The sequence below is a fragment of the Tympanuchus pallidicinctus genome, unplaced genomic scaffold (assembly GCF_026119805.1).
Source record: "Tympanuchus pallidicinctus isolate F22 unplaced genomic scaffold, pur_lepc_1.0 scaffold8, whole genome shotgun sequence".
Taxonomy (NCBI): Eukaryota; Metazoa; Chordata; class Aves; order Galliformes; family Phasianidae; genus Tympanuchus; species Tympanuchus pallidicinctus.
Window position 1 is genome coordinate 54,536,038 of NW_026294802.1, and position 27,934 is coordinate 54,563,971.

Here is a 27,934-nt window from a genome sequence, read left to right on the forward strand (position 1 = left end):
CAAAGCTCTCTGAGTGAACTCACTGATTGTAGAATTTGGATGGCAGTGTTCTCTGCTGTCAGTAACTTGCTTTCAGGCAGGGTTTATCTGAACTGTTTTGGTTTGGTCTGTCTTTCTGTAATGTGTTTCTTAGTTGCTTTTTACATGCAGTTGGTCAACCTCTGACAATTTTCTTACGTATGCCTTGTCTTTCTTCTTATGTTCAACTTTATGTCTTACCTTAGACTGTGGGGATTTGAGCCCTTTTACACCTGTGACTGATGAGGACAGTGTGGTGTTTAGCAAGCTCACCTACTTAGGCTGTGCCTCTGTGAATGCTCCCCGGAGTGAAGTGGAAGCCCTCAGAATGATGTGCATCCTACGAAGCCAGTGCCAGATTTCTCTGGATGTGACTCTGTCAGTGCCTAATGTCTCTGAAGGAACAGTGAGGTACGAAGCTCATTCAGTTGCACTCTGGCTTTGTCCATTTGGTATTATTATCTTCCAGCAAAGGAAATAAGTTACTGTTTTCTCTGGGAGAAGTCTTGAGCAACTTAGGATTTCATTTAACAGAAAACGAGGATTTTAAAGAGATTTGTGAAAAATGGGGCTTCAGATTTTTTTAACCAATATTTGATGCCTAAGGGGTCAGTAGGGTCAGTATGAAAAATAGTCATGACCCAGGGTGCCACAAAAGCCCAGAGAAGGTGGGGGTGATTATTGATGAAACGCTTTGGAAATAGCTTGGAAAATACTTGGCTTGTAAGGCAGGATAGCTGCTGGTACACAAGGCTTAGCAGGGATGAGGCCATTTAGTTTCTGTATGATGTATATTCTCCAGTACTGTTAAATTGTTGAGGCTTGCAAGTTAATAGCTGAAATACTTCTTCTAAAACTGCAGGGTTTCCTTTCTCTCTCTCTTTTTACAGACTTTTAGATCCTCAGACGAACACAGAAATAGCAAATTACCCAATCTATAAAATCCTTTTCTGTGTACGAGGGCATGATGGGACCCCAGAATGTGATTGCTTTGCTTTCACTGAAAGCCACTACAATGCAGAACTCTTCAGGATTCATGTCTTCCGATGCGAGATCCAAGAGGCTGTAAGTTGAATCTTTTTGTCAAGTAATTATGTAAACGTAGAAGTTATTTCCAAGATAGAGCAGAATTATATCAGGTACTTTAGAAGTAATACAATTCATTACCTTTTGTACCTCAGATGTGAAATGAGAACATGTTTAATGTTCTGTCCTTCTAAGAAATGTAGGAAAAGTTAATTAGACCTACAGCAGCTACAAGCACTTTTATACAGTCATTTCTTATTGTGTTAATAAGTGAAAATTCAGATCGGTTTTCAGCTGCTAAATTCTGTTCACTTCAATGTTTCTGAACTTTCTTTGTCGCTGTGTGAATGCAGGTGAGCCGAATACTGTACAGCTTTGCCACTGCCTTTCGTCGTTCCGCCAAACAAACTCCACTCTCAGCCATTGCCACCCCACAGACTCCAGACAGTGATATTTTCACCTTCTCTGTGTCACTGGAAATCAAAGAAGATGATGGAAAAGGTTATTTCAGGTATAGGTCCTTCATTCTTGTGCATACAGCGTCTGTTTCTCTTAAAGTGAGAGGAAAGTGAGGGAACGGGTGTGCTAGAAGTTTTCTGTGTTGTGCTCAGCCTATGTGCAGTGCCCTGAGATGTTTAATGCAGCCATTTATAGTCTCCTGTAATTGCTGAAGTGTCTTTATTTCAGCGTGGCATGTCTGCCAAATGTTCTGACTTGTTGAGCCAAATATTCTGACTTGGCTCCCAGCCACAGCTTTAGCAGCGTTTCTTTTCTTGGGTTTGCATCTAGCTCAAGCTTTATTTATTAAATAAATAAATAAATCACATCTAATAATCCAATATTTATTCAGCACCTTGCATTGTAGACGGTCCAAAGGACTGCTCAAGGGCTAGCAGCTGAAAAATGATTAGCTCAGAGCCCGAGCATGAAAGATACTGATGGTTCTTGGGCTCAGATGCAGCAGCAGCAATTGCCAGGATGTGTAACTACAGCACATGGTGGTGCACTAGGTGATGCTCAGTCCTGCTGGCATGGTACCAATGTTGGTGTAGCCACCATAGTGCAGGTAGTGTAGAGCCATCCCAGCAAAGTAGAATCCTACCTACTTTGGGTGTGCTGTGCAGGTTTTAATTCAAATAGCTGGCTTTAGAGGTTTGACACTAATTCTTGTATGATCTCTGAAGTTCAGACCTGTACTTAGTATACTTATAGTAGAAATTAAAATAACTCTTAGAAAGATTTCTAAAAGAAACAGTTTGCCTCCCTTGTGAAAGAAGAAAGTGATACACTGCTTTGTGCAAGTAGTAACATGCAATTGCTGTCTGTTAAGTAATATGAGGAATCAGTATTTAGAAACTTTCTTAAAATGCTGCTGGAAATCCCACGAGAATGCCTGATGATGCTTTTGATACATGTAAAGAATACAGATAAATGATGTTCTGAGTATTTTTTTCCCTTTCTGGTAAATAACAGTGCAGTTCCCAAAGACAAGGACAGGCAGTGCTTTAAACTCCGCCAAGGAATCGATAAGAAGATAGTGATTTATGTCCAACAGACAACTAATAAGGAGCTTGCTATTGAGAGGTAATCATATAAATTAAAAAAGTATATATATCTTTATTTGATGTCTTGTGCTCTTTCTTCCGAGGCAGCAGTTTAATAACATTTTATGAATACTCTGTTTATGTAACTTAATTCCATGCCTGTGAGTTGAGTGAAACTGTGCAGAAGATGTGGTTGGTTTGTTCAGCATGTGTGTAATGGGGACACAATGCAGGCAGAGTGAATTCTTGCACAGATCTGCTTGTTTAGCCAGTGGTCATATCTCCTCTAACCTGTTCAAAAACATTCCTTTCTTCTTGGTTGCATCTGAGAATATGTCTTGTACATATGCTTTGAATCTGCTGCGGTCTGGAATTCTAGAATATGAAGCACCTTTGTAGGGAAGAGGAGAGTTCAGATTTCAAATCTTTCATTTCGTGGAAATGAAGAGGCAGTTTTTGATGACTGACAGAGTTTAGTGTTTTTTGTAATACAGAGAAAAGATGCAGCTTCTGCCAAACTTTGCAGTCTGACAAAAAGCAGGAACTTCAGGAAGTGTGGTCAACCAGAAGATGAAGTGCAATATAACTCAGTGAGTGGTATTTATGCAAAGTAAAACCATAGAAGACAGTTCCTTGCACTTCATGTGGAATTTCCTGATTCTTATCAGTATCAAAGGTGAAATTCTATGCAAACATGTCTCATACCCACCAACCAACCAAGAAAAGAGAAGAAAAGAGGCACTATTGTCCTACCTGCAGAATAGGGAGCCCTTGTTAGGAGATTGTTTGACACGCAGTTGTCTTTGAAAACAAAAATAATTGAACTGTACAGGCCACTGTAGGCAGGATAAAATGTTAATGTAAATATTCTTGTGAAATTTTGCTTGACATTTTTAACATTGGCTTGACATTGTTTTGGTTGACATGCTTGATACTGGGCTCAAATGTCAAGAATTGTTGACATTTCTTACTGCATTCATGGGCTGCTTGTGGTGTGCGATGGAATATGTACACAATGAATGCTTATGACTTGTTTATAAGTAGTAATTTTTGCAGATTGATTTCTTTTGCCTGACTTTTCAGATGTTTTGGCCTCCTCCTGAGCCGTGGGAAAGATGTTCGGAGTGGTGACATGCACCTTCTAGATTTGGTAAGGGTCTTTTATTAAAATAATTAGTAACTAATTGCTTATGATCTCAGGGTAGACAGAAAAGATTTAGATGCTGAGGCTTGCTTGCTGTGGGTTGTTGCTGTGCACCATACTCTTGAGTGTTGCCCTGGAAAATTGGGTTGAGTTGTTAATTCTGTTTTTATTTTCAGAGGTGATCTCTGTTATAGGATCATGCAAAATGAACTTCATGTGCCCTTTTCTCACCTTTGCTGGAGCTGTTTTATGTAGTGAAGCTCTTGTAATATAGAAATTGCTTTAATTTAAATAAAGATTCATAAGCTTCCTTGTTTCCAGGAGTCGATGGGTAAAAGTTCTGATGGGAAATCATACGTGATCACTGGTAGCTGGAATCAAAAATCTCCACACTTCCAGTTTGTAAATGAAGAAACACCAAAAGGTATGAACCTGGACAGGTTTTATCCTTGGTCAAAGCAGATAATTTATACGGGGAGCATTGGATCAGTTCTCCTTTCTTTAAGATGCATCTTGCACAGACTTTCTTCATAATATGGGATATAATCTCAGAAACAAAACAAGTATAGAAGTCCTACACTTAGGAATAATACCTTCTAGGAGCTGTACAGCTGTGGGGACAAGGTGCAGCCTCATTGTGCTCTGTTAGAGTTTAAGAATCCCATTGGGAATTGCACTGAATGGACTGCTGCAGGCTGCCTCTTCACTTGGTTTCGGTGATCAGTTCAGATTTTTCTGCTTCCAAGTTTTTAATACAAAAAGAAAAAGGATTTTGTACCTATGATAACAACAATGAAATAGTCCAACTGTAATCTGGCAGTAACTGATGCTGCGTTGCTCTGTGGAGTTCTGAAACAGATCTGTCTTTACTTCTGTTAAGATGTCAGCTAACTGATCATCCCTGCAATGTATTATCACAGTTAGCTTCAAAGGTTGGGAAACTCCATGGGAATTGACTGAGCAAAGTCATAAAGTCAGGTGCTGGGTACAGTCTGCTGCTACATTTGACTCCTTTTGGAGAATCGTAGTATGTAGTCAGTGCTCTGAATTCACACAGCTGAGGGGTTCTTAACTGCTGGTTAGTGAGGTAAGACTTGAGGTTTTTTTGTAGGTAGCTCCTAAAAATGCATAAAATATTACTTAGCTAGGTGATAGATGTGCACTGTGGGGTATTTCTCTTATTGTTGCTTGGGGTTTCTCTCTAGATAAAGTACTGTTCATGACTACTGCTGTGGACTTGGTGATAACTGAGGTTCAGGAACCCGTTCGATTCATTCTGGAGACTAAAGTCAGAGTGTGTTCACCTAATGAGAGATTGTTCTGGCCCTTCAGCAAACGTAGCTCTACTGAAAATTTTTTCCTGAAATTAAAACAGGTAACACTTCTTTCTTTTGCTCTTCTTTCACCTGCAGTTAATTTTGATTTGGCAGGGTTGTTTTTCAAAGGTAATCGTGACATGTTTGACCATACCCAGAGGTAGGCTTGTGATGTAATGCAGAATAAATGCACATATGCTGAGGGTAAAGAAAATTATAGTTGCTTTTCTCTGTCAGCCATTCAGAACTTCACTACAGTTGTTTCCCATAGATTGAAATAGGGATTTCACACATGCTCCTGGTTTCTGTAGGAGGAAAAAAATACAGGCAATCACAAATAAATCCCTAGAACTTGTTAAAAACTTTACTGCTTCCTCCAACTTACTTTTTTACCATATCTGCTTAAATGGAAAGAATTATGTCTGTCCAGAATACTTACAGTGACAATAGGAGGCAATAATTTAGTCTGAAAATAAGGCTGGGAAGTTGAAGGTCTGGGTTACTATAGAAATGATGAACGTGAAGGAGCTGCCTGCTTTAGAAATTACTGCTTGAATTGAAAGTCCTGGTTAAAGAAATGGAAAGATACAGAAGCAAACATCATAGTGGATGTATGTGATCTTTCAAGGTTTCGTAATTCTGGTTACAGTTCAAAAAAGCAAGGTTATGTATTATTTTTAAAAGAAGATCTGAATGAGGTAGGATGCTTTTCGGTGGTGGCTTTTATTCCTCATTCACTTGTCTTCAAACACTAACGTATTGTGTACGTATTGGCAATATTTCTTGGTAGTAACAAAGATGAGGTTTGCTAATGATTCTTTTTTGTGTCTCTCCTATCTTTTACTTAAAATATGAACAAACATTTCAGGAACTGTCCTAAATTTCCTTCAAAATTTGTTGAGATCAGTCTGTTTGCTTAGGATATCTTTGAGGTGGAATATGGAGATGTGGAGCAGTTAAGGCTGCTGAGCTATAAATATTTTACTACCTCTAAGAGGCACCTTCTTGTCTTGGTGCTTTAAAGGAAGTTTATCTTGCCAAGCTAATTCTGTATCTTTTGTCTTACTAAATTCACAGGCATTGTGACTTATCTCATCTAATTCTTTTCTTTCCAAAGCACTGTCAGACTGTCCAACTTCCAGTGTTTACTAATGGAAGATTATCAGAATTCATAGTGGAAGCAGCAAATATAGAATGTACTGCCTGATAAGCCTGGAAGGGAAACCTGTTTCTATGGAGCCGTGATTAGCCTATTAAAAATACAGCTGTGTAGAGTTGGCTTATCTTACTTTGGCAGTGTTTCTTTATTCGGAAATGGTGAAAGCAGAGACATTTTCTCAGATTACATTTAGTGATTTAGTAATTTTTAGTTTTGATTCATTTCTCCTCATTTTAAATACTCCAAAGAATAAAACTGAGCATTGGGAGCTTACTGTAGAGTATGATTTTAAATTTTGTTTCTCTCTTTTCTTCATCCTTCCTTTTCTGTTCCCTATTTTTATTGCTTTATGACAAAAAAAAAAAAAAAAAAAAATCAAAATTCTTGGACTGCATTAAAATTTGGAAAACATTTCACAAGGGAAAAACTTTTTAAAGCAAAGGAAGGTGTGAAAGTATTGGAAATTAAGGAGGGAACAGAACCACATAATAAACTTTGGAACCCAACAACTTGTGTGCATGTGTTCTCACAGCAGCGCATGTGCAGAGAGCTGACTTGGAAACATTGCTGAAGACAGTTGACATGGTGGGAAAGTTAAATTAGAATTTCTCCTCTCTCCAGAAGATTGGAGAAATTAGACTTCTTTTGAAAGGTCTGAGATGTGACATTAGGATGGAAGCACTTGCAGGCCTGTGTGATGCGTGCAGTGTTCTGCAGGGGCTGGAGGTCATTCGCTGCAGAATGCGAGTAAAAATGTTTCTTTCTCTGCAGTTGTGTTCCGAAAAGAAGTACAACCTGTACGAAGTAACCTGGAGATCTTAGAGCTTTTTGTGGTATTTTTTTTTCCCGTAGATAAAGCAAAAGGACAGAAAGAATAACTCAGACACATTGTATGAAGTTGTGTGTCTAGAAAGTGAATCGGAGAGGGAGAGAAGAAAAACCACAGCGAGCCCCTCGCTTCGCCTGCCCCAGTCGGGGTCACAGGGCTCAATGATTCCTTCCCCTCCAGAGGATGATGAAGAAGAAGGTAAGGCACAGATTGTGTGCTTTAAATTCTTCAGCAAATGAAAACCAAAAAACCCCAAAAAGAATCCAAAAACCCCGTAGTTGATAAATCTTAGTTATGAAACATGTTGAATTAATTCCAGTCAGAATTTGGCCTACTGCTCATGGTCTTTCGGTTTTTGTTTTATTGTTTCTTTGGTTCTAAATCTTGCTTTAATGCTGTGAGTATTCAGTAACCAGTACCCCTGCATTCCTGGATCGGCCTCTCCCTTGTCTGACACTTCTGTGGTTTGTCTGTGCTGTGCTCTGCCCAGGCCTCACAAAATCTTCAGTGTGGTATATTTGGAACAATGTGAAAAGAGGCTGCTAAAAATTTGGGATTATCATGCAGCTTCTGCCCCTCCCTGAGCAGCTGTGAAAAGACTTGAGAGTGCAAATGAGAAGCTGGTATTTGAAAATGTAAGCAAGCAGTGTGTTTTAGTGAAGAGGAAAGTATAGACATCTGCAATACATAAAACTATACCAGGACTTGTCTGAACCTTAATGCATTTTCAATCTCTCTCTTTTTTTTTTTTTAAAAAAAAAAAAAATCTCTTGAGCTAAAATATGGGCTCTGAGCATCTGGCCTTACAGCTTTGAGCTGAATATAGATGACTTGAGTTTTTGCTTCTTCTGCTGACATTTAATGTGACCTTGAGTGGATTGTTTCACTTCTGTACCTTGCTGTACCTTTATTTAAAAAGCCAACAAAAAACAGATTACTTTCAAATTTAATTCTTTTGCAAAATGTTGTTCGTAAAAAATTCTCCCAGCCTTTGCTATCTAGGAACATACACACATATGTGCATATACATATATATATACATACATGTGTGTGTGTGTGAGGTTTTGTTGTTGTTTACAGTAGATGTAAACTCTTGCATTGCTGACTGTTTCAATTATCAGTTAAGATAGTATTTTTTAATTTAAATAATCTATGCTGTTTCATCAATAATGCAAAGGCAATGTTGACTGCTGTATCAATGAAGCGTATTTTTGTACGTGATGCCTGTTGTGAGCACTTAAAGATATCTGACAGTAAGAAGTTTAGTACTGGTTTAAACAAAAGTTGTGTGATTGTGCTCATCTAAGGCCTTCCTGCTCAGCTCTCCCTCAGCTGAAAGTCTGATTCAGAAAGTTTAGTTTAAGGCAGAGATTGCATCAGAAAATACTGAGATCCAAAGGAGAAGCGCAAAACAAAGTAAAATACTTTGTGGACTTTCATGGATGCTAACAATGTGACAAGCCTGCAATGGTCAGTAGAATCTCATGGCTTCTTTTGTCTTTTCAGCTTGTATAGTGCTTTAGCTTTTTAGATAGGGAAACTTGTGCTCTTTGAGAATTTTTATGAGTTTCCAAAAGTTTGGGATATGATTACTAAGGTCTCTAGTCTTGCCTTAGTGGAAATCCAGCTAGATAGGTTGACCAGAGCCTTGTCCTGTTGTTTCTCACATCATCCAGTGATGCAGCACAGAGCCTCTCTGGCTCTTTGTGTCAGAGCTAGGCCATTTTCATGGAGATTTTTTTTTTTCTGTACTGGTAGCCAGAATTTCACATGTTGCAGCTTGTCTTCTGCATCTTATCACATCTCTGTGCAGCTCTGAGAAGAGACCGCTTCTGGCTCTTCCGTGTTAAGCACACAAACAGTGCATCCACAAATGAGGAATTTCTCTTGCCACGAGCTAATGCAGTTGTAAAGCAGTGTTTGTATGTGCTGTGGTAAGGTAATGTCTGTTGATCTCATAGCATCCCCTCTATTCTGTTGACAGACAATGATGAACCTCTCTTGAGTGGTTCTGGAGATGTTTCCAAGGAGTGTGCAGAAAAAATTCTGGAGACGTGGGGAGAGTTGCTGTCCAAATGGTGAGTGGCAAAATTGCATTCTGAAAATAAACATTCTGAATGCTCTCAGTCTGTTTGCTCCTTCTGTCTGGATTTTTTCTTATTTCCAGAAGCGAGCTGAAATTAGTTTGGGTTTAGTCTTCTTTCATCCCCATAACACCCTGTATTCTCTGGCTTTGGATTTCTTCAGGGAATATTTTTAAGTATTTTCAGTTTTGAGTGTGTATTTAAATACAGCACAGAAATTCTTTTATGCTGCTTCCTTAGGTGATTGTCTCTGAAAATGAGTGTTACATATATGTAAACTTCACTGCAGTTTTGTTACAGAAAAATCTAAGCTAAGTAATAAAAGAAGAGGTGCATTTTCTTGTCTTTATTTGCATAGATCTCTTCCATTCCTCTTTGTAATTCTGATTTATTTCACAGCCATTTTTCCCTGCAGCTGTCATATCTTAGTAACCGCAGCTTAAGAACATGGGAGATTTGTACTTGGATAGCAAAGATGCTTTTCCTCCCTTCTCTGAAGGAAGATGGCTCTAGAGCCTGCCAAGAGGGAAGTACATGAGTTCTATATTTTTTTTCCCTACAAAATGCCAATTTATAAAATGAGTGTCTCTTGACAGTCAAGCTGCTAATGCAACACCTGTTTTCTGTTACTGAAGGTTCCTTTAGTCACCCACCTCCAAGTAGCCTGAGTGATTTTAAGAAACTGGTGTTAATTATTGAAGAATTCAGGGTGGGTTTTTTTTCTCCTTTTTGCAAAGAGAGACGACAAGCACAACATCATATTGAGCTCAAATGTGCCATGTTTCAGCTCTTGCTTTAGTTGTTGCCTTCTGCTACTTAACATAATTGAAGAGCAGGATGAGAGCTGTACAGCAACCAAGGGTCTGACCAAGGGCACTGGATCTAAGGAGTAGGACAGCAGATTAGATAGAGGGGAAGCACTGATGTGACCTCTTAGCCAGGTCTCATCAGTCTTTGAATTAAGGTTATCACAGCTTAGTATTATTTCTTCTGTGCTTGCTTGGTGCTCATTTAGACAGCAGCTGGTTTGTTTTTGCAGTACTGTGTTGGACTTGGTTGATAGGAATGGGTGCAACAGAAATGGACACTCCATAAGAAGGCGGTGGCTGCGCTAAGGTCGTTTTTTTCTTCCCTCTCCTGGACTTACAGAAGCTCCATTAACAGCTGAGCTGTGTTCATTTGTTGCTATAAGAAAGTTTCAGCATGAGTTTTTTGTAATTCTTCTGAGGGTTGAAAGATAATTAAGCTACCTGACTCCAATTGAAAATGTTTTGGCAGCTCTAAGAGGATATGAAGTGCTTCTTTGCTAATGCTGGCAACAACAGCTTTAATGTGTGTTAAAGGGCTTTCCTTCTTAACTAACAATGAGTATTTGGAAATAATGATCCTTGAGCTTTTAACATAAGAGGATTGAAAATCATAAAAATCAGAGTTCAGGTAACTTCATGCTAGGTTTTTAGAATCCTGTAATGAGATTTATACAGCAATTAAATGTGTGCTGGTATTTTGTGATTTCTTATTAACGTTTGGCTCCTGCTTTATAACTGGTGAGTCACAATTTTTTCATCTCAAGATAGTTTTGAAAAATGTGATAATGTATGGCCACAGCCTTAAAGTTCATGGCTGTATTTATTAGAATTACTGTTGTACTTACTCAGGTCTAAAGCCTTGATTTAATAGGCCTTTACTGACCAGTCTTTGATTTTAGTATTGTGTATGGTGAGTATTTTCTATAAACATGTAAACGTGATATGTAATTTTATAGTAATGGATGTATGTAGATGTAAGTGTAATTGTTGTATAAACATTATCATAATTACTTTGTTTAAAGAAAACACAGTGAAGGAGGATGTAGTGACTGTAGCCCCTGTGTGATACAAACTGAGTTGAATGTCCAGCATGGCCCAGATGGCTGCAGGTCGTTGTGCTGGAACTGGAGGAGGGCAATAAGGATTCCCAGACTGTGTAAAATTTTCTTTATGCCAGACTGTCAAGGCAGATTATTAAATACAAATTTGTTAAAGGAATGCAATCAATATAAATTAAATTCAGCATTTGCCTTTATTTATCAGTGCTCTTGATCATTTTACATTTGTTGTTGTTTTTGGTGGTTTTTGTTTTTTTTTTTTGTAACTGCAGAAAAATGATAATTCCTTTGATTTAAGGGCTCTGGATTTGGGGCATTTAATGTATGAGCCACAAATGGATTGTTGAGCTTAACTTTCTGTGACTGCATAAATTAAGTTCAGTTTTTACAACTTGAGTGCTGTAATTTATGAGCTGTCAACCAGTCCCACTTGAAAAAAAGGGAACTGTTTAGTTGGGAATAGCTTGTGTAACAGTGGCAGCTCTTGAAATGTCTGGGTGTAGTTTGAAAACCCTGTGTGGTTTTTTGGTAGTTCTGCTACAACAGGGATCCATGGTTACCAGTCCAGTGTGGTGGAAGGAGCAGAGAGCACTGTTTGCTTCTGCAAAGCGTTCCATTTTTTGGTGTGATTTGAGTTTGGACTTTTACAAATGTAGCATCTCTCCCCCAGTTCTTGTTTTTGCTGTGAGCTTTTGGTCTGTTGAGTGTTTTATAATGTATGCTTTTATTATATTTAAATTTCTTAGGAATCAAGAAAATAGTCTGCAAAGTTCTCCAAATCTGTTTTTGCCTTAAGTTCTCACTTTGTTAAGAATTCCACTTATTCTTGACAGCATGTGGAGCATATTCTCGCTCCTGTCATCTGGCAGGTGGTGCTGCACATCACTTGTTCAACCTGCTTGTTTATTTCTGCATGGATAATCGTAACAAAGCCTTCCCCTACACCAGGCACCTCAATTTGAGCGTGAGGCCAAAGACACTGTCAGCACTGGTGAGAAGTGGTGTCCCTGAGGCCCTGAGAGGAGAGGTCTGGCAGCTGCTGGCAGGGTGTCACAACAACGATCACCTGGTGGAGAAGTACCGAATCCTCATCACAAAGGTAGAATGCTTTGTTCCATTTCCCTCCCTCTGGCGTGTTAATGTAAGGAAATAGAGAAACTCCCAAGTATGTAACCTCTTGCTTAAAGGCTGATGTGTCGTCTGAATGTGGTGTGTCAACCAGTGAGGGGAATTGAGTCTGAAAAAAAAACCAAACCCAAAAAACTACCATGCAATGTTAGTTATTGCCATATTTCTAGAGAGTTTTCATAATCCTTGCTACACCCAGATGAGTTCTGAGTTAATTTGTCAGAAATTAATATTGTGTTAATTGCATTCGTAAGTGACAGATTCAGGGAGCTCATTTCCTTTGCTTGTTTGGATTTCCTGGATGAAAGCTGAATTTTGTTGTGTTGTGTTATTAATGTTTATGCTAAAAATCCAGTGCTAGTTGAATTGCAGCTTTTTTTTTCTGAGATAGAAAAGACAGCGTGTTGTGCATTTTACACTAGAAGCAGTTTAACTTCTCATCTTGAATGCTGACCTCAATAACATGGGAAAATAAAAAAAACAAATCAGTTACAGCCATCATTGAGTGTTTCTGAAAGTTCCAAGGTGACAAAGAGGATGAGATATTTCTTCCTTATCGGAAAATCCATGTGCTGATTTGGTTTCAATCATTATCATTACAGATAAGTTCTATTTTACTATTTTTATCGAATGTGTGTCTCTAGAAGGACTGTGTTGAATTCCTTAATATTGCTACCTGCATAGTAGAACTGTAACTTGTGTTTATGGTGAATGAATCATATAGGTATTATGGAGGTTGAGTGCTCTTGTGAGGAGCATGTCGGAGCTACCCTTGCAGTGCTGTCACAATTGCTTTGTGACTGGATGTTGTGTCACTTTCCCCTCTGTTTCAGTATTTCAGTGTCAGGATGGGAAAGGTGGTCGCTGTGGCGCAGTGTAAACTAATTAAGGAATTAAAGACAATGAGCACTCAATGACCATTTTCATGCCCTGCCGCCTTCACGTTAAGTGGGCAGTGCACTACCAACAGTAACCAAGTCTAGCAAGTGAACATGAATTCTGCTTTCGGATGGGAGTGCCTTATTAGGCCACTGTTCTGGCTGTTTGCCTCGTGACTTAAATATAAACTACGTGGAAATGGGCTGTGATTCTTTGTGTAGGGTGGGCAGAGAGGATTGTGCTTTTAGAGCACAATTATCTGTTTGGTGAATTCACACTGCAGTAGTGACTTTGTCAACCTGCAGACAATGGAGTGAGGAAAGGTTACCAAAAAGGTTATCCAGAAGGTTATCACTGGCTATGAGGACCTGAGCCAGGACTTGGAAAGATGATGTTTGCAGACCCATTGTGTGTAGTATCTGCTAACAGTATGATGAAGCTGCACTACATCTTATCTTTATTTTTTTTATTTTCAAGTCTTTAATACATTATTTGATCATTTTTAGTTCTAATGCAAATAATTATTCTTACTGCTCTGAAAACATCTGCTCAGTTACAGTCAGTATGCACCGGTAAGGTGCTTTATAGTGCGCTGCTTTGCTGGCCCCGTAATGCGCTGTCATGTTTTGCATCTCACTAATGCAGACTCCAGTCTAACAAGAGTGCAATTGTTTGTATTACCATGCACTGGAAATGGTCTGCTGAGGAAGGCTGCTGTGGTGTAGCATTGAGGAGTTGATGTGAAACCTTTGCTCTTCAGTGCAAGCAGGAGATGCAGTGTGGCGCTCTGAGTGCTCATAATCTGGTGCCTCTTCTCTCTTAATGTTGACCTCTATTTCTGTAGCTGTATTTGATTTCTGCCAGACTGTTCGTGACCCCATGTGGCAGCACAGTCCCAAATTAATAAGGATCCGTGTTGACAGCTGCTTCAAAAGCATCTGGCCTCTTTCTGTGATTTTTTTTTATTGTGAGCAGGGTGTTGGATGTGGTCTCTCCAGCATTTCTTGTGATGTTTGCTGCTTTCCTGTGGAACTGTGGCTTCTGGTGCTTGGAGAATTGTGTTTTTAGCTTTTTTTTGCAAATTAACTGCTGTGTGAATAATTTCTTGTTTACTGTAGAAGTGTGGGTACCCAGCAGTTGAAAGAGAAATGTCTTCCAATGGGTTTCCCTGGTGAAGGCTGTATCTAGTTCTCCCAGTAAATCTGATTTGTGCAAGAAGGTGAAAAACAACACTGAATCCACAGCTTAAGGTGTGCTGTGTGGAGCCTCCGTGACATTCTTTATCTTCTTTCATTCATTATCTGCTCCATATTGTTTTGGTAAGCACTGGCTGGCTTTGGACTCAGTGCTTTTATTGTTACAGCAGTGTCTGAGTTGCACCACTGTGGTGCTTCCACAAATTACTTTTGAGAATTTGTACACCATCTGTGTGCAATAATGAAGCTTTTAGCAAACTCCAGATTGCCACGCTCGTGATGGAGAGTGTGGCTGAAAGCCAGCCCAATGAATTGAGGTCACGTCCCCACTGGGGGCTGGAAGAAAACTCTAGGTGAGACGATCTTGACAATCCTTTGAGAGGCATCTGTTCCTGGTAGGACTTTGGCAGTCATGGTTATGGCTGTTGATCTTTGGGCTTTGGCCCCTGAATGGGAGGAGCAGAGAGAAGGGGACTCGCTGCGGGTGTCAGTGAGAACCTCAAGGAGAGATACTGAATGTTTTTAACAGTCAGAGATGGAAGGAGACATGGCTGAATGCAAGACCTATAAAGCTGGTCGCAGAGGTTAAAAATAAATCATCATCACAGCAAAATAGACAATGCCTACTTCTCAGACCAGATTTTTAGAGGATTAAGACGTCTCCTGAATCTTTCAGATCAGTGGAGGTCTTGCGGTTTTCTTGCAGATAAATGCTTCATAATACCACAATTTTAAGAAGCTGATATTTGGAATATTGAGGGAACAATAAGAAGTTTTGGGTGTAGGTCTGTGTGGGAGGACATAAGGTGAAAGGATTAAACAAATGAAAAAACCAACCCAAACATGAGCTGTTGTACCAGGTAAATACACTGTATTAAGAAGAATTCAACATGAGAGGGACATCTTGTGGTACAACTTAAAGTAAATAAATAAATACAGTGCAGAGGCAGAGCTGTCCTGGGCTGTCACCCTGGGTAACATTTCTGACAGGAGTTGATCGTGGTTCAAGTTGGGCTCCTTCCAGTTTTCCTGCAGCAGGGCACTTTCTCATTTTCCTCTTCTTTTGTCTCCATGAGCAGAGGATTGCAGTACACAAGTTCTACCAAATACACCGTCAGTCTTGGTGCAAATTACACTAATATTTAATGAAGAAATTAAAATGTCAGTACCATTATTTGAGTGAATGGGTTGCTTCACCAGAGGCATGCAGTACAGCAGTGTTCCAGCTGTGGGTGGCTAACATTTATTTTCTGTGAGTCGCAATCAGGATTCCACGTGTTTAAGAGGAATCCGTGTCATTTTCTAGGAGTACAGAGGGCCACGATTGTGTATAATTAATTGAAATAAAAGTTAACTTGCATCTGTGAAGCACAGTATGGAAGAAGTATGGCATAGGTTTGCTGTTGGTGCACCTGAACTTGCAGATCCATTGTTGGATGAGTTTTGATCATGTGGTGATAAAAGTTTAATTATCTTTCATAAGCAGTTGGTCTCCCAAGAGTTCTCGTTGTAATTTTGAGTTCTTGAATACCTTTTAATAGTCTCAGCTGAGGTTGTACTGCATCACTGGGAGAAACGCCTAGATGTTAGAAGTATTTTCAATGATTGGCACCCAGAATCCCGGCTCTCAGCTACCAAAAATACCCATTTTCACATCTCTTGGTTGGCTGCTTGTGCACTGGACCCCAGAGCTGCTCTGGTAGGGTTATATCCTGCTTGGTCACCTTTTTAGTTCCAGTTCCAGCCTTCCCAGTGCTGCAGGTCAGCGTTGGGAGTCAGTGTGAGCTCATGGTCGTGGCTTGGGTGCATGCAGTGAGCAGCTGTAGGTTGGCCTGGACACGGAGCAGAGCTGTTACCCTGTGCTGAGGGAACAACAGGCTGTCAGCTAAAGGAGAACATTCTCTTACTAAGAAATGCCTGTTGGCAATGTAGGAGTTAAGCCTGGGCTACTAATAAAAATAAAACATGGAGGACGTTTTGATTTAGAGGAACATCTTTTGTTTTGAAATTTGAGCAACCAGACGTTGTTCTGGGCAGTCTCAGGATTTCCAATACTACCTTATTTTTATATATCTGAGATATATTTAAAGTTCAATGTGTGCTGTTTTCCTAAGGATGTTTATAATGTGCCTATTCATGCCTAAGGAGCCAGAAATACTATGTGAATCAATTGGTATGTAAATCATTCTCTGCTTTGGAAAGATAGGAGATCATTTCTCCGGCAGTAATTCAATCATAGCTTGTTTTTTGTATAACCACAATACACTTGCCTAAATTTAATTCAAAGTTTATGTTTCCTAGCTACAGTTCTAGTACTTAATTTTCCATGGGTAGAAATACCATAAATTATAACAGAAATGAAGGACAATGGCAAAGTGATCTTTTGGGGGAAAGGGGTGGAAAAGTAACATTTTTGGTTTCGGGATGCTGTAGGAGACAGAGTAAAAATCTGCCGAGTCATGGTGTTGTCCAGCCAAGGCTTTTGACCATAAAAACACACTGCAAAGTGGCTTTTCTGCCTACAGGTCAACTGAAATCCCAAGTGTTGCAATGTGATGGCTTTGATATTTGTTCCTGTGGCTGTAATTCCATTTCCATTGGGTATCCAATGGTGTGACAAAAGTTTAGCTTACATTAACCAAAACCTTGGGTTTCGGTAGGATTCAGTGTGTGGATTTGAGCTGGTACTGGTGACAGTGGAATGCTTTCATTTTGGACTCAGGTTGCCGAAGAGCCTCACCTTGCTCCACTGCTGGTCAGCTCAGCGAGCAGCTCTGGGCCCTGGGCTCAGACCGAGCCTCTGCCTGTCTCCCAGGCTGTGCTTTGCAGCACGTTGAGTGGGTGAGATGCTCTCAGGTGTTATCCTGTCGTTGGGCAAATGAGATAGCAGCATCCCCTTACGACATCCACGCCTTGGGTGCATAGGAGAGACATTTCTGGTCAAATATGTGTGGTGGGATTTGTTGCTGGTGTGACTCCTGTGCACCACTGCTCTCTGGCATGCCAGCAAGCTTTTTGTTTTGCAGAGCTGGTTTAGTTCGCGTTGGGTGCTGTCGGTGATAGTGACGCCTTTGCACTTTGTGTGCACGTACGCAGGAGGTGACTTTCCCTTCGGAGCAGCACCTGAATTACCAGTGAACTGCATCTCTCAGCTCGGATGCCCTTGGTTTCAGGTGTCTCCTAAGCAACACAAACTACGCGGGGAAAAGACGCCGTTTCCCCCCAGAGCTCCCACCGAGGCTCCTATAGAAAAGCCTTAAGTCCCGCTAGGCGCTCGCCCTCTCCTCCCTGCTCGGTCCGCGGCCACCCGCGCCGCTCAGGCGGTGGGCGGCAGGGCAGGGCACGGCGCGTCCGCAGGACCGGGCGGCAGCCGCCGCGCTGCAGGGACGCCTGCCTTCGCCGTCGGCTCCGAGGTCGCGCAGGGTGAGGCACCGCGGCGGTACGGGGGGAGGCGGCGGCGATCCCGCGGGGCTCGGCCCTTCCCGGGGCGGGGGCTGCGGGGGAGCCCGGCCGGGTCCCCGCCGGCGCCGCGCCCTCCCCCGCTCTCCTGCCCGCCTCCCTCCCCTTCCTCCCGCCGTCCCCTCCCCCGGCTCCGCAGCGCCGGGCAGAGCGGAGCCGCCGCGCTCGCTGGGGACGCGCGGGGCTTTTGTTCGCCGGCGGCAGGTGAGGGCCGGGCCGCGGCCGCGCGGAGCCCCGGGCCGGGCGGGGGGCGACGGGGCCGGAGGGACGCGATCCCGGCGGGGCGGGCGAACAAAGCGGAGCGCAAGATGGAGCCAGGAGAGCGGGGCTGCGCCCCCCGCCCCTCCGCGCATCTCTCCGCACGGGCGTCCTCGGGAGGCGCGGACCGGGAACCGCCGCTCGGTGGGCCCGGGGCGGGCGGCGGGGAGCGGCGGAGCGGGGCGTGGGGCCGGAGGCGGCGGGAGCGGCGCGGGGATGATGCCGTAAAATGCTTTCCCCTTCTCTTCTGTCAGCGTTCGGGAGGACTCCCATCCGCGCTCGAGGAAGGCTCCTTCTCCCTCTTCCCCGTCCCTCAGCCCTCCTGAGCGAGGCGGCCCACCCGGAGGGCTCTAATAGCCGCCCTGTGTCAGCGTGAAGTTGCTGACATGACTGCCGCCGGGTCCCCGCGCACCGGTAGCGGCGCGGAGCCGGGTTTAAAGGGGAATTGCGCCGCAGACAATGCACAGCAGTGGCAGCTGGAGCAGCCCTGGGGACCCGAGCTCCGGTTCTGACATTGCTGCACGCAGAGCCCCAGCCGCAATGACAGCAGCTGCCTGGGGCGGCTGCAGGCAGCAGGCAGGAGCATGAAGTAGAGATCACTGCAGTGCTCAAGATGAACTCCTCTTTGGTTGGCAACCAGAGTGGCCGGCCATTCTGTCTCCTGGCCATTAGCTATTTGGAGACCATCAATTTTTGCCTTCTGGAAGTGGTTATTATTGTATTCCTCATGGTGCTGATTATTTCGGGCAACATTATTGTGATATTTGTCTTTCACTGTGCACCTCTGCTGAACCACCACACCACCAGTTACTTCATTCAGACTATGGCGTATGCTGACCTCCTGGTGGGCGTGAGCTGTCTGGTGCCTTCTTTGTCCCTGCTGCACTACCCAGTTGTTTTAAGCGAGTCTTTGGTTTGCCAAATCTTTGGTTACGTGGTATCGGTGCTGAAGAGCGTCTCCATGGCCTCTTTGGCATGCATCAGTATTGACAGGTACATTGCCATCACCAAACCGCTGACCTACAACACGCTGGTCACCCCGTGGAGACTGCGGATCTGCATCCTGGTCATTTGGCTGTACTCCTGCCTGGTCTTCTTACCCTCCTTTCACTGGGGAAAGCCTGGATACCACGGGGACGTGTTTCAGTGGTGTGCCAACTCCTGGAACACCGATCCCTATTTCACTCTCTTCATCGTGGTGATGCTGTACGCCCCGGCAGCTTTCATTGTCTGCTTTACGTACTTCAACATCTTCCGCATCTGCCAGCAGCACACCAAGGAGATCAACGAGAGGAGGGTGCGCTTCAGCTCTCAGGATGGGGAGGCAGGGGAGGCACAGCCCTGCCCGGACAAGCGCTATGCCATGGTTCTTTTCCGTATCACCAGTGTCTTCTACATCCTCTGGTTGCCCTACATCATCTATTTTCTGCTGGAGAGCTCCAACGTCTACAGTAACCGCATTGCATCCTTCTTGACCACTTGGCTTGCCATTAGCAACAGTTTCTGCAACTGTGTCATTTACAGTCTCTCCAACAGTGTCTTTCAGAAGGGGCTGAAGCGTCTCTCGGGGGCGATTTGTGCCTCTTGTGCCAGACAGAGGGTAGCCAAGGACTCCTCTACCTCTAGGAGCAAAAGATCTTCCAATGGATGTCACGTTTAAGACACCTATCAGCTTGACTGGGAAGTGCAGGACAGCTCTGTAATTTGCAAAAAGTTAAATATGATTTTATGATGTCCAGATTTGCAAAAAGGTTTCTGAGAAATGCTGCTGACACAGAAGAATCAGGAGCACATATCATTGTGGTTTCACTTTAAAAAAATTTATTGCTGTGGAGGCGGCTGTGGAGTTTCACCTCCATATTCGTTTTTAAGAATAAAGCTCTATCTTGACACTTACCTCTCCAGCTGGTGTGACTGAATGGAGTGGGTGTCTGAGAGCTTCAGCAAAATGTAGTCTTTCTTACAGTTCTGCTAGGTTCTTTTGAGATTCGTGCTTCACATGTAAATGATAGATCTGAAGTGGAAATGTCATGGTGTATGGTATATTACAGGGATTTTTTTATATATGCCAAAGTATATTGACAAAATTTTCCAGCGTTGTAACAGAAGGGGCCAAACCTTGTTTTTCAGTGCTGCATAGACAGGACTTCCAGAACAGTGGGGAACAATGTAATGTTTTCTCATGAGCGTGGTCTCACGGAGCTGTGAGTGCAGCGCTCTGATCTGAGCCGGCCCCGGCCCCGTTCCTCTGGTTGGCCGTGTGTGCAGTCAGAGTACAGCGACTGCGTCTTCCTGGCTGTTGTCAAGTAAGAAAAACTTGAATCAGACCACATCTAGCAGTTAAATAAAATGTGTTTTGATAAGCTAAGAGAAAAATACTTGTCATTTTATGATACCAGAATTGTGGCAGCCGCTTGAGAATGATGCCAACATGTGAAAATTATTCTCCAAACAGTGGAGAAATGCCACATTTTTGTGTGGAAATTTTCTCAAGAACAACTTTAAAAATAACATGTTCTTCCCCCCCCCCCCCCCCCTTTCTTTAATCTAAATTCTTTTGATATTTTACATACTAGAACTTAGGGAGAAAGGAAAGAAAACAATTGTCTTCTAAACAGCTAAGGGAACTATGTTGTAAATTTAACTGTAGTATTTGAGTTATTCATAAGCGCACAGAGCTAAATCAGAGACATTTTTCTTTAGGCTTCCGGGGATTAATGATGGTTCGAATATAGCAGGAGCTAAAGCCTGTTGGCAAACACATATTTAACTGGTCAAACAATGTGCAGTATCTGAGAAACAGTTTCATTGACCACAGCTTTTCTCAGGCTTGCTTAAACAAAGTGTTTTTGAGTATTGTGATGCCGTTAAGAATTCAGCACAGCCCTCAAATTGATTGGTTTTTCAAAAGAACATCTTTTTACTGGTGTTGTATTGGAACAGTAAAGCGTTTGTGAGCCATGTCCTATAGCAGTGCATTACATCTGCATGGCCCTTTGCAGCCCTGGTGCTACGTTGGGTGCTGTGATTTTGGGGAGTTGTGGTGGGTTTATACTTGTTGTGTTGGGGAAGGAAAAAAAGAATAGGGAAAGTTAGTTTTAGAAATGTGTTTTAGACCTGAGGCAGTTCTCTTGGCCAAAGGAAGGACTGTGTGTATTTGTTCTCAGGTCTGCTGTTGTTGCTGAACAAGATGATCTCTGTTTTTTCGTGGTCCTGCAAGCACACTCGTTCACTCCTCTGTGCTCTGCGGGGAGCCCCAGTCCCTGGGTTCATGTGGTTTGCCCCGAGACAAAGCCATGTTGTGATCTGCTTTCAGTATTCATCCATACTCCGGGCTGGTCCAGATGAGCTTCCTTCTTAGTTTATCTGAAAGTTTAAGGCTATCCTCATGCCCTCACAACATTGCTTGTTGTCTTTCATATTAAGACGTGGTCTAGGTCAAGGGCTTACGCCGTCATCCTTGCACAGACAGCAGAGAGGAGGATCGTTCTGCTAAGCTGTGTCCATCTGCAGTTTGGTCAGAGACACCTGGCTGTGCCAGGTAGCCTTGGCTGGTGGAGCAGAGCACAGTGGTGCAGTGAGTCATTTATAAATGGTGCATTAGCTCACAGCTGGCTAATTGCTCTCTAGTGTTTTGTAGGTGTCCTGGCACGGGAGGGCTTTAGGGAGCAGTTTAAGGGCTTTAGTCACTAATATCGAAGCATTCCTGTGTGGTATTTTTGGAGCAGCCTCTCAGGTAAATTCCCAGTAGCTTTTCTCTGACTCTTCACCTTAGCTAACATTTCCACAATGCAATCCAGCATTCAAAGCATTTGATTAAATTCAATAGAAGAAAAAAACCAATCTGCTAGGCTTAAAACCCTAAGTATGATCATTTCAGGTTAAAGTGGAAGCTGGAGGACAAATGTTTGGTTTTTTTTTTTCCCTCCAAATTTTATGGCGTGAATAAGAGGTTTAAGTAGGGTTATTCAGTGCTGGTTTTTGAGAATATGGACGTTTAGCATAAATTGCAAGGAGTTAATGATGGCATAGGATTTAACTTGAGTTGAAGCAGTTGCTGCTTAAGCTGTAAGCCTGGACTTGTACTTAGTGTAGTGGCTGGTACTGATTTAGATGGAAATTTGCAGCCATTGCTGCTTGCAACTGAACTTTAATTGTAATATTCGTAACAGCTTGGCTTTTGTTCACTCACTCATCTCAATGTCTTCAGCTCAGGTGATTTCCATGAGGTGAAAGTCAGAATCTGGAAGTCTCTTCCAAGGTAAGAAGAGCAGAATTGCAGCCAGCTGAAGCATTCAGGTTTCATCCCGCATTTTCAGGTAGTTTCTAATACTGCATCAGTTGCCTGGTTCATTAGTCTGTATTTCTAGTCCTGTCCGTATTCATTTGTCTGTGTTATAAATTTTAAGTTATATTTTCCCTGTCAGTTAAAGGCTGGTCGAGGTTTATAGGCAATGAAGGGGTTTAAATTGTCTGACCCCACTGTCTTCAGTGAAACTGCTTGGAGGTGGTTCTTGGTCCCTGTGCCAACCGTGTAAGAAAGAATTTTGGAAAGTATTACCTTGTTTGCTCAGCAATCCATTTAACATCCTTGCTCACATAGTAAACGTGAGGCACAGTAGTTCTTTCCATCACCATATGTGCTATGAGTTGTTGGGCAGCAGGCTTTCCACTTGGATTGCTTTCATCACTGTACACATGAAACTAATCCTTCTTGGCCATGTCTGTGTCAGTGTGTGCCTGGCCATTTAGAAACTGGTGCCAGGAGCACTGTGTATGTACACGCCACAATGGAGACAATGCAGAAATCAACTTGTATCTTCATAAGAATTGTGTGTTGTGGTATGGTTTAATGAACTAACTTCGAGATTCCGTCTTATTTTTTATTAGAGTTCTGCCTCATTTTCACATCGAGCTGCTGCAAGGTCCAATGAAAGGGGTAGAATTCACTAGTTTTTTTTTATGCCACAGGAGAAGATTTCTATACGCACAACTTCTCAGAACGTGAGCATTTGCTTCATTGAAAAAAATCGTACTGGAAGTCTGGGCTGTGGTGGCATTGTTGTTTCCCAAATAGGCTGGGAGAAAATCTGTGAATGATCATTTTAATAATTTTCAATGAAGTGACAGTATTTTTAAAACCAACAGTTATCTTTTGCGTGACGCAAACGTTTTGTTGTCATCTACTGTTAGTTTTTTATTAAATATTACTGGTTTCTGTGGTCTTTATGTGCTTTTGGAAGGGCTGTACTTGTATCTCAAGCTTCTTATCACTCAGAAATCTGTTTCTTTCAGTTGGAATTCTGACGTGGCTCTGTATCAGTGCCAAAGGGCAGTCGTGAATAGTTGTCTTAAATCTTCTATAGGGAGGAAGCGGGGCCGAGGATTGAGGCACGGGGGATTCAGGAGCTGCAGGAAGAGTCTTTCTCAAAGCAGGAACTTGAATGAGAATTCCCACATTTTAGCCCTGCGCCGCATCTCTGAGGCATTGCTCCTTTCCCCTTCGCATAGAGGTTTTACATGTAAGAAATCCTAAATTTCAGGAAAAAGGTGATTCCAAAGGATACGATGTGAAATGGAAATATTCAGTGTGAAAAATTGAAGAGCAGCCTTCTGATATTTGTTGTGTTGTTAGCAGCTGTGTTGAACCTTTGTGAGCTGGGAAGGCAAACTTTTCAGTCTGTCCTTATTCCACATCTGGATTTGGAATTGGTTTAACTTGTATCCCTAACTCAGGTTGGTGCTTTAGAAAGTGTTTTTCTTAGGAACTAATATGTGAGCATGGGAGCCAACCTTTAGGTGTGACAAACAAAAGGCCCATTTTTTTCCAATGGCTTTATTAATCTACTATATTTATAATTCAGTATGAGAAGGTGAAAGTTTTGAAGGTTTTATTTAATCGTTGTTTAAGCACATCTTTAGTGCTGCATGCTTGAAGCATCTGCTAAAATATTTGCCTGACCTGGTCCTTGTGTTGTTCCTAAGGTTAAAAACCCTTTTCTTCCCGTCTCTCACGTTGCAGAATGCAGTGGCACATCCTTTCAGTGATACCATTCAAAATAAACTTGAACTTTACCTCGCCACCAATTCTGTCTGAAGCTGAGAAAGCACATTTGTAGCTGATGCAAGAGGTGTAAAGCCTCCACGGTGGGAGGAGGAATGGGCACTTCACAAACCCTGGGCTGTTCTGCTGAGGCTGCCTGGAAGGCAGAAGCTGGGCACGGTGGGGGAGGCCAGGTCCATTGGTTCTCCCCAGGAAAGCAGTGCTTCCTCCCTGTTCTGCAGGCTGTGTCTGTTCCCTGCTCATCTCTTTCCACTCTCTCCAGTCCCTCCTTTAGGATGATGAGAGAGTTCCCTATCATGGAAATAATGCATTTTACACTAGGAATGTTCTGACTTGAGGCCGGCATCTTAAAGCTTTGAGGTTATCATTTCCCTTGCTGCCTGTGCATTGCTGTCACCACTTTGAAAGATGTTTGAAAGCCAAGGCAAGCTAAAGTTATATACATAACAAGCTTTTGGAAGAGGAAAGCTTTTGAATGTTAAGATGTAGTATATGTAGAAGCAGGTCATTGTGTTTAGAGAAAGAAACCGAAAGTTGCTGCCAGGGGAAATAAACAAAAGAAACCTGTGGGACAGCACTGCGTGTGTGCACTTCTGGTATGATGTAAGCTGCACTTGTGTCAACACAATGGAGTATTTAGTTTGGGTCACATCATTTAGAACACATTGTTGTAAAGAGTAAAGGTAACCTTTCTTGCAGAGCTGCAGTGCTTGGGTTCTGCCCATTCTGGGAGCAGGGATTCTCCTGCTCTGTTGCCACCTGGCTGCAGTGGGACAGCGTGGTGAGCTGGCATGGCTGAGCCTTGGTGTGGTACAGCTGGTGTAGCTGCTTTCTGCCTCTCCTGTGACTCGAGGTTGTCTGGGTGTGAAATGCTGTTAGGCAGAGAGCTGTGCTCGTGGTTCCGTGCTCCTTACTGACTTGTGCTGCTCTGCAGCTCTTGCTCCCATCGCCGTGTCACACAAAGCCCCGTCTGTCTGCTCTGGGTGTGCGTAGCGCTTGGCGCAAGGAAGTGTTTGCGGCTTTCACCTGTAAACTGTTTGCATCTCTTGAGCTTTGGCACTTAGTGAAAATGTTAACGTAAGCTTTATGTTCTTGCATCCTGACCCAAGTCGTTTATTTACAACCTGACTGCACTGGGACAGTCTGCACAGTCAGAGCTGATCCTCCATCTCATGAATTTGCAGTTGCTGAAACCGAGAGCCAGAGTGATCCCCACCTGTGTGTTGGCCTGGAAGCAGATCCCAGCAGCACGGCCTTGTAGGCAATGGGCTCTGCGTGTGGCACCATGAGGGTGGTAGTTCTGGATTTGAAGCATTGGATTCTCAGGCGTCGCTGGAGACCCTTTGGTTCAAAAGTTACACAGTTGAAGCAGCCCCTCCTAAAGATGAACTCAACAAGTCTTGCTGTGCATGTGTGTCATCCTTCACTGCTAGGGAGCTCACGTGAGATGAGCAATCAAATACTTGATCAAAAAAAGGCATTCCTTCATTGTAAATTGGAAAAAAGTTCTTTTGGGATTTCAGCTGTAAGTGAATCCTTGAAAATCAGTAATTAGATTACTAAAGGGTGACGTTTTAATATGCTGGCAGGAGTACTGAGGGATTTGTCAGGGGAAAACAGCCAGACTTCGCACTGAAGTGGCGTAGGTATATTTATAGTGCTAGTGATAGTTGTGTGTGCGTGAAGACTTTGGACTATTTTAATATAGCATAAGGCTTTGAGCTTTAGCTGACTGAAGTTGCTCGTTTTATGAAGTTACATTAGTACAACACTGTGAAATATTTTAAATATTAGCGTTGCTGGGTATTAAGAGTGTTTCATAAAAACATTTTTAAAAACATTTTCTATGGATGCTGTCAAAGGAGTTGATGTTTAGCATACAAAAAATAACTCCCTGAGGGCAGTGAGGTGTGGGTGTGTTCCTGATCAGCTCCGTTTTTGGGGGATTCGGTGTTTCTCGAGGATAAATTGCCATTAAAAGCTATAAAAATAATGGTGTGGTTAATCCTGGGGCCGCAGGAAGCAGTGCTCCCTCCAGCCGTGCTTTGGAACTGCTTGAAGGGATTTGACATCACGCGTGTTGTGTTCACAGTGATGTCTTTGGAGGGGCTGTACAGCACGGTGTTTTGCAAGTTGCTATGCTGATGAATTTCTCTCCATGTGTAACCTCTGAAATCAAGTTTCTATTGTAATTCTAGCATGTAAACACTAGATTCAATTTTGTATTCCTTTAATGAATGCAACAGGATGGAAATGAGTTTGCGATTGCTAATGATGAGCTTTCTTACTGTTCTTAATACTCGTGGGTATGTCTTTTCTTCAGGGAGTTCAGAATTGTATTAGTACCTTTTAAATTGTTTTTCCACGTGCTGTTTACAATTAAACTGCAAGCATGGGAGGCTATGCATGCGTGTGCTTTTAGGTTGCTTTGCTGAACAAAATACAGTGGAGCTGCATCCTTTGAAGGTTGCTCTCTTGTCTGCACGTTCCACCTCTGTCTGCTCCTTCGCAGCTGTGGGGACAGCAGAAGCCACTGCTCTGATAATCTCAGTGTGTTCTGCAGTGTTTGTTTGTCTGTTTGAGGGTTGCTGTGAGGAGTCATATGGGGGGACAGTCCAGCTCTGTACACGAGCAGTGCCACGGCTGGTGCTTTTTCCTGAGTGTCATGGAAAGGCCAAGAATATACAAAATCACACATAGGGGTGTGTGTGTGTTTGTAGAAACTCAGTGCACCTTTCAATGCTGGAAATCGTTTTGTATTAAAAGATGAGCAAGAGGTGTGAGTGCGAAAGCCCTGCTGTGAAGGACTGCAGGAAACAAATCCAACCGAAGCAGGTCAGAAAAGCAGACAGGTGAATTTGAGCCCTTCCAACCCTTCGGTCCCGTTGTGACGCAGCGCTGAGCGCTGAGGTGTCGGCGCTCCTCATCTCTGCCTGGATTTGTTCTGTGGGTATCTGGGAAGGGAGAGGAGGTGCAGATGGGAGTTTGGATGTTCGGGACAGCTGAGGAACAGTTATCATTGTGGCTCCAAAGATACGTATTTTGTGCCAACTCAGAGTTGTTGAAATGCGGGGCAGAGGGATCCTCCTCCCCCCTGTTCTCATAGGCGTTTCTGTAGCTGATTTTTTGGCTAAGGGCGATAATAGGAAAAAGTATAGTTGAGCCAAAACCTACAAGTGTTACTGATTTAAAATAACTCACATATTTTTAAATATTAAGTGAACTACGTTAAACTGAACTGTGTAAATACCTGATGCTGAATCTTTGCATAATTGTTTCCAAGAGGTATTTTTGCTATGAGGTATTAAAACTCAAAGAACTGCATTATTCCCTTTGAGATGATCTGTACTCTGGCTGTCATACATCTCTTGACTTGTTTCCTCTTTGCTGTAGATGCACATACATACAAACGTATGTATGTATTTTTAAAACAGACGGTTTAATGTGGTAGAGTTGTACAGTCACACAGTTTAGGGCTTTGTAAAATAATGTAATTTTGGGAATGTCAATGTGGTTCTTAGCAGATTTTATAAACACTTTTCTGAATCTATCAGCACTTCCCATCCTAAGAGAAACTGCACATATTTCAGTGATTGTTCCACTGGTTACATCTTTGTCTGCCATTTGTTTTGAATTGATGTAATCTTGATACTACTAAAATTTCAAGGGCTGTTGACGTGTTTCACATAGCCTAGATTGCCTGTTAGCCAAATGTATGGATCATGCATCAACAGTACTCAGTAGCCTTACTGTTCTGCCTAAAGCCTAGCTAATTTATTTGATATTCTCTCTTTAAAGAGAGGTCCTTGGAAGGAGCAGCATAGTTTAGGATGCTCCTTCTCTTTAAAGGGAAACTCAGAATTGAATAGCAGTACTTGTTGATCAGTGATGTTATTGTAGCCAAAGGATGCATGGGTGGTTACTAGGAAGTTTTTGCTTCGAGTTTCTTGATGAAATGTCGTG

General features: G+C 42.6%; 2 protein-coding genes across 5 annotated transcripts in view; both read left to right on the forward strand.

Annotated features, from left to right (window-relative positions):
* RABGAP1 (RAB GTPase activating protein 1) overlaps positions 1 to 27,934 on the forward strand; it is a 59,107-nt gene that overhangs the window by 11,817 nt on the left and 19,356 nt on the right. For all 4 annotated transcript variants that reach the window (XM_052668131.1, XM_052668134.1, XM_052668133.1 and 1 more), the window contains exons 4-13: positions 225 to 429; positions 909 to 1,083; positions 1,398 to 1,555; positions 2,518 to 2,628; positions 3,672 to 3,738; positions 4,054 to 4,156; positions 4,938 to 5,107; positions 7,060 to 7,234; positions 9,021 to 9,114; positions 11,936 to 12,086. In XM_052668131.1, coding sequence (XP_052524091.1) covers positions 225 to 429; positions 909 to 1,083; positions 1,398 to 1,555; positions 2,518 to 2,628; positions 3,672 to 3,738; positions 4,054 to 4,156; positions 4,938 to 5,107; positions 7,060 to 7,234; positions 9,021 to 9,114; positions 11,936 to 12,086 — 1,409 coding nt within the window. The remainder of the gene's footprint in view (positions 1 to 224; positions 430 to 908; positions 1,084 to 1,397; positions 1,556 to 2,517; positions 2,629 to 3,671; positions 3,739 to 4,053; positions 4,157 to 4,937; positions 5,108 to 7,059; positions 7,235 to 9,020; positions 9,115 to 11,935; positions 12,087 to 27,934) is intronic.
* On the forward strand, positions 17,755 to 19,803 carry GPR21 (G protein-coupled receptor 21). The gene is made up of 2 exons (XM_052668162.1): positions 17,755 to 17,853; positions 18,162 to 19,803. Exon 2 carries the CDS (start codon positions 18,521 to 18,523, stop codon positions 19,565 to 19,567), a length of 1,047 nt encoding a protein of 348 aa, XP_052524122.1. The 5' UTR covers positions 17,755 to 17,853; positions 18,162 to 18,520; the 3' UTR covers positions 19,568 to 19,803.

Bases quoted from the DNA above. Each gene is read 5' to 3' on its own strand.
- GPR21 (XM_052668162.1), top strand. From the start codon at position 18,521: ATGAACTCCTCTTTGGTTGGCAACCAGAGTGGCCGGCCATTCTGTCTC.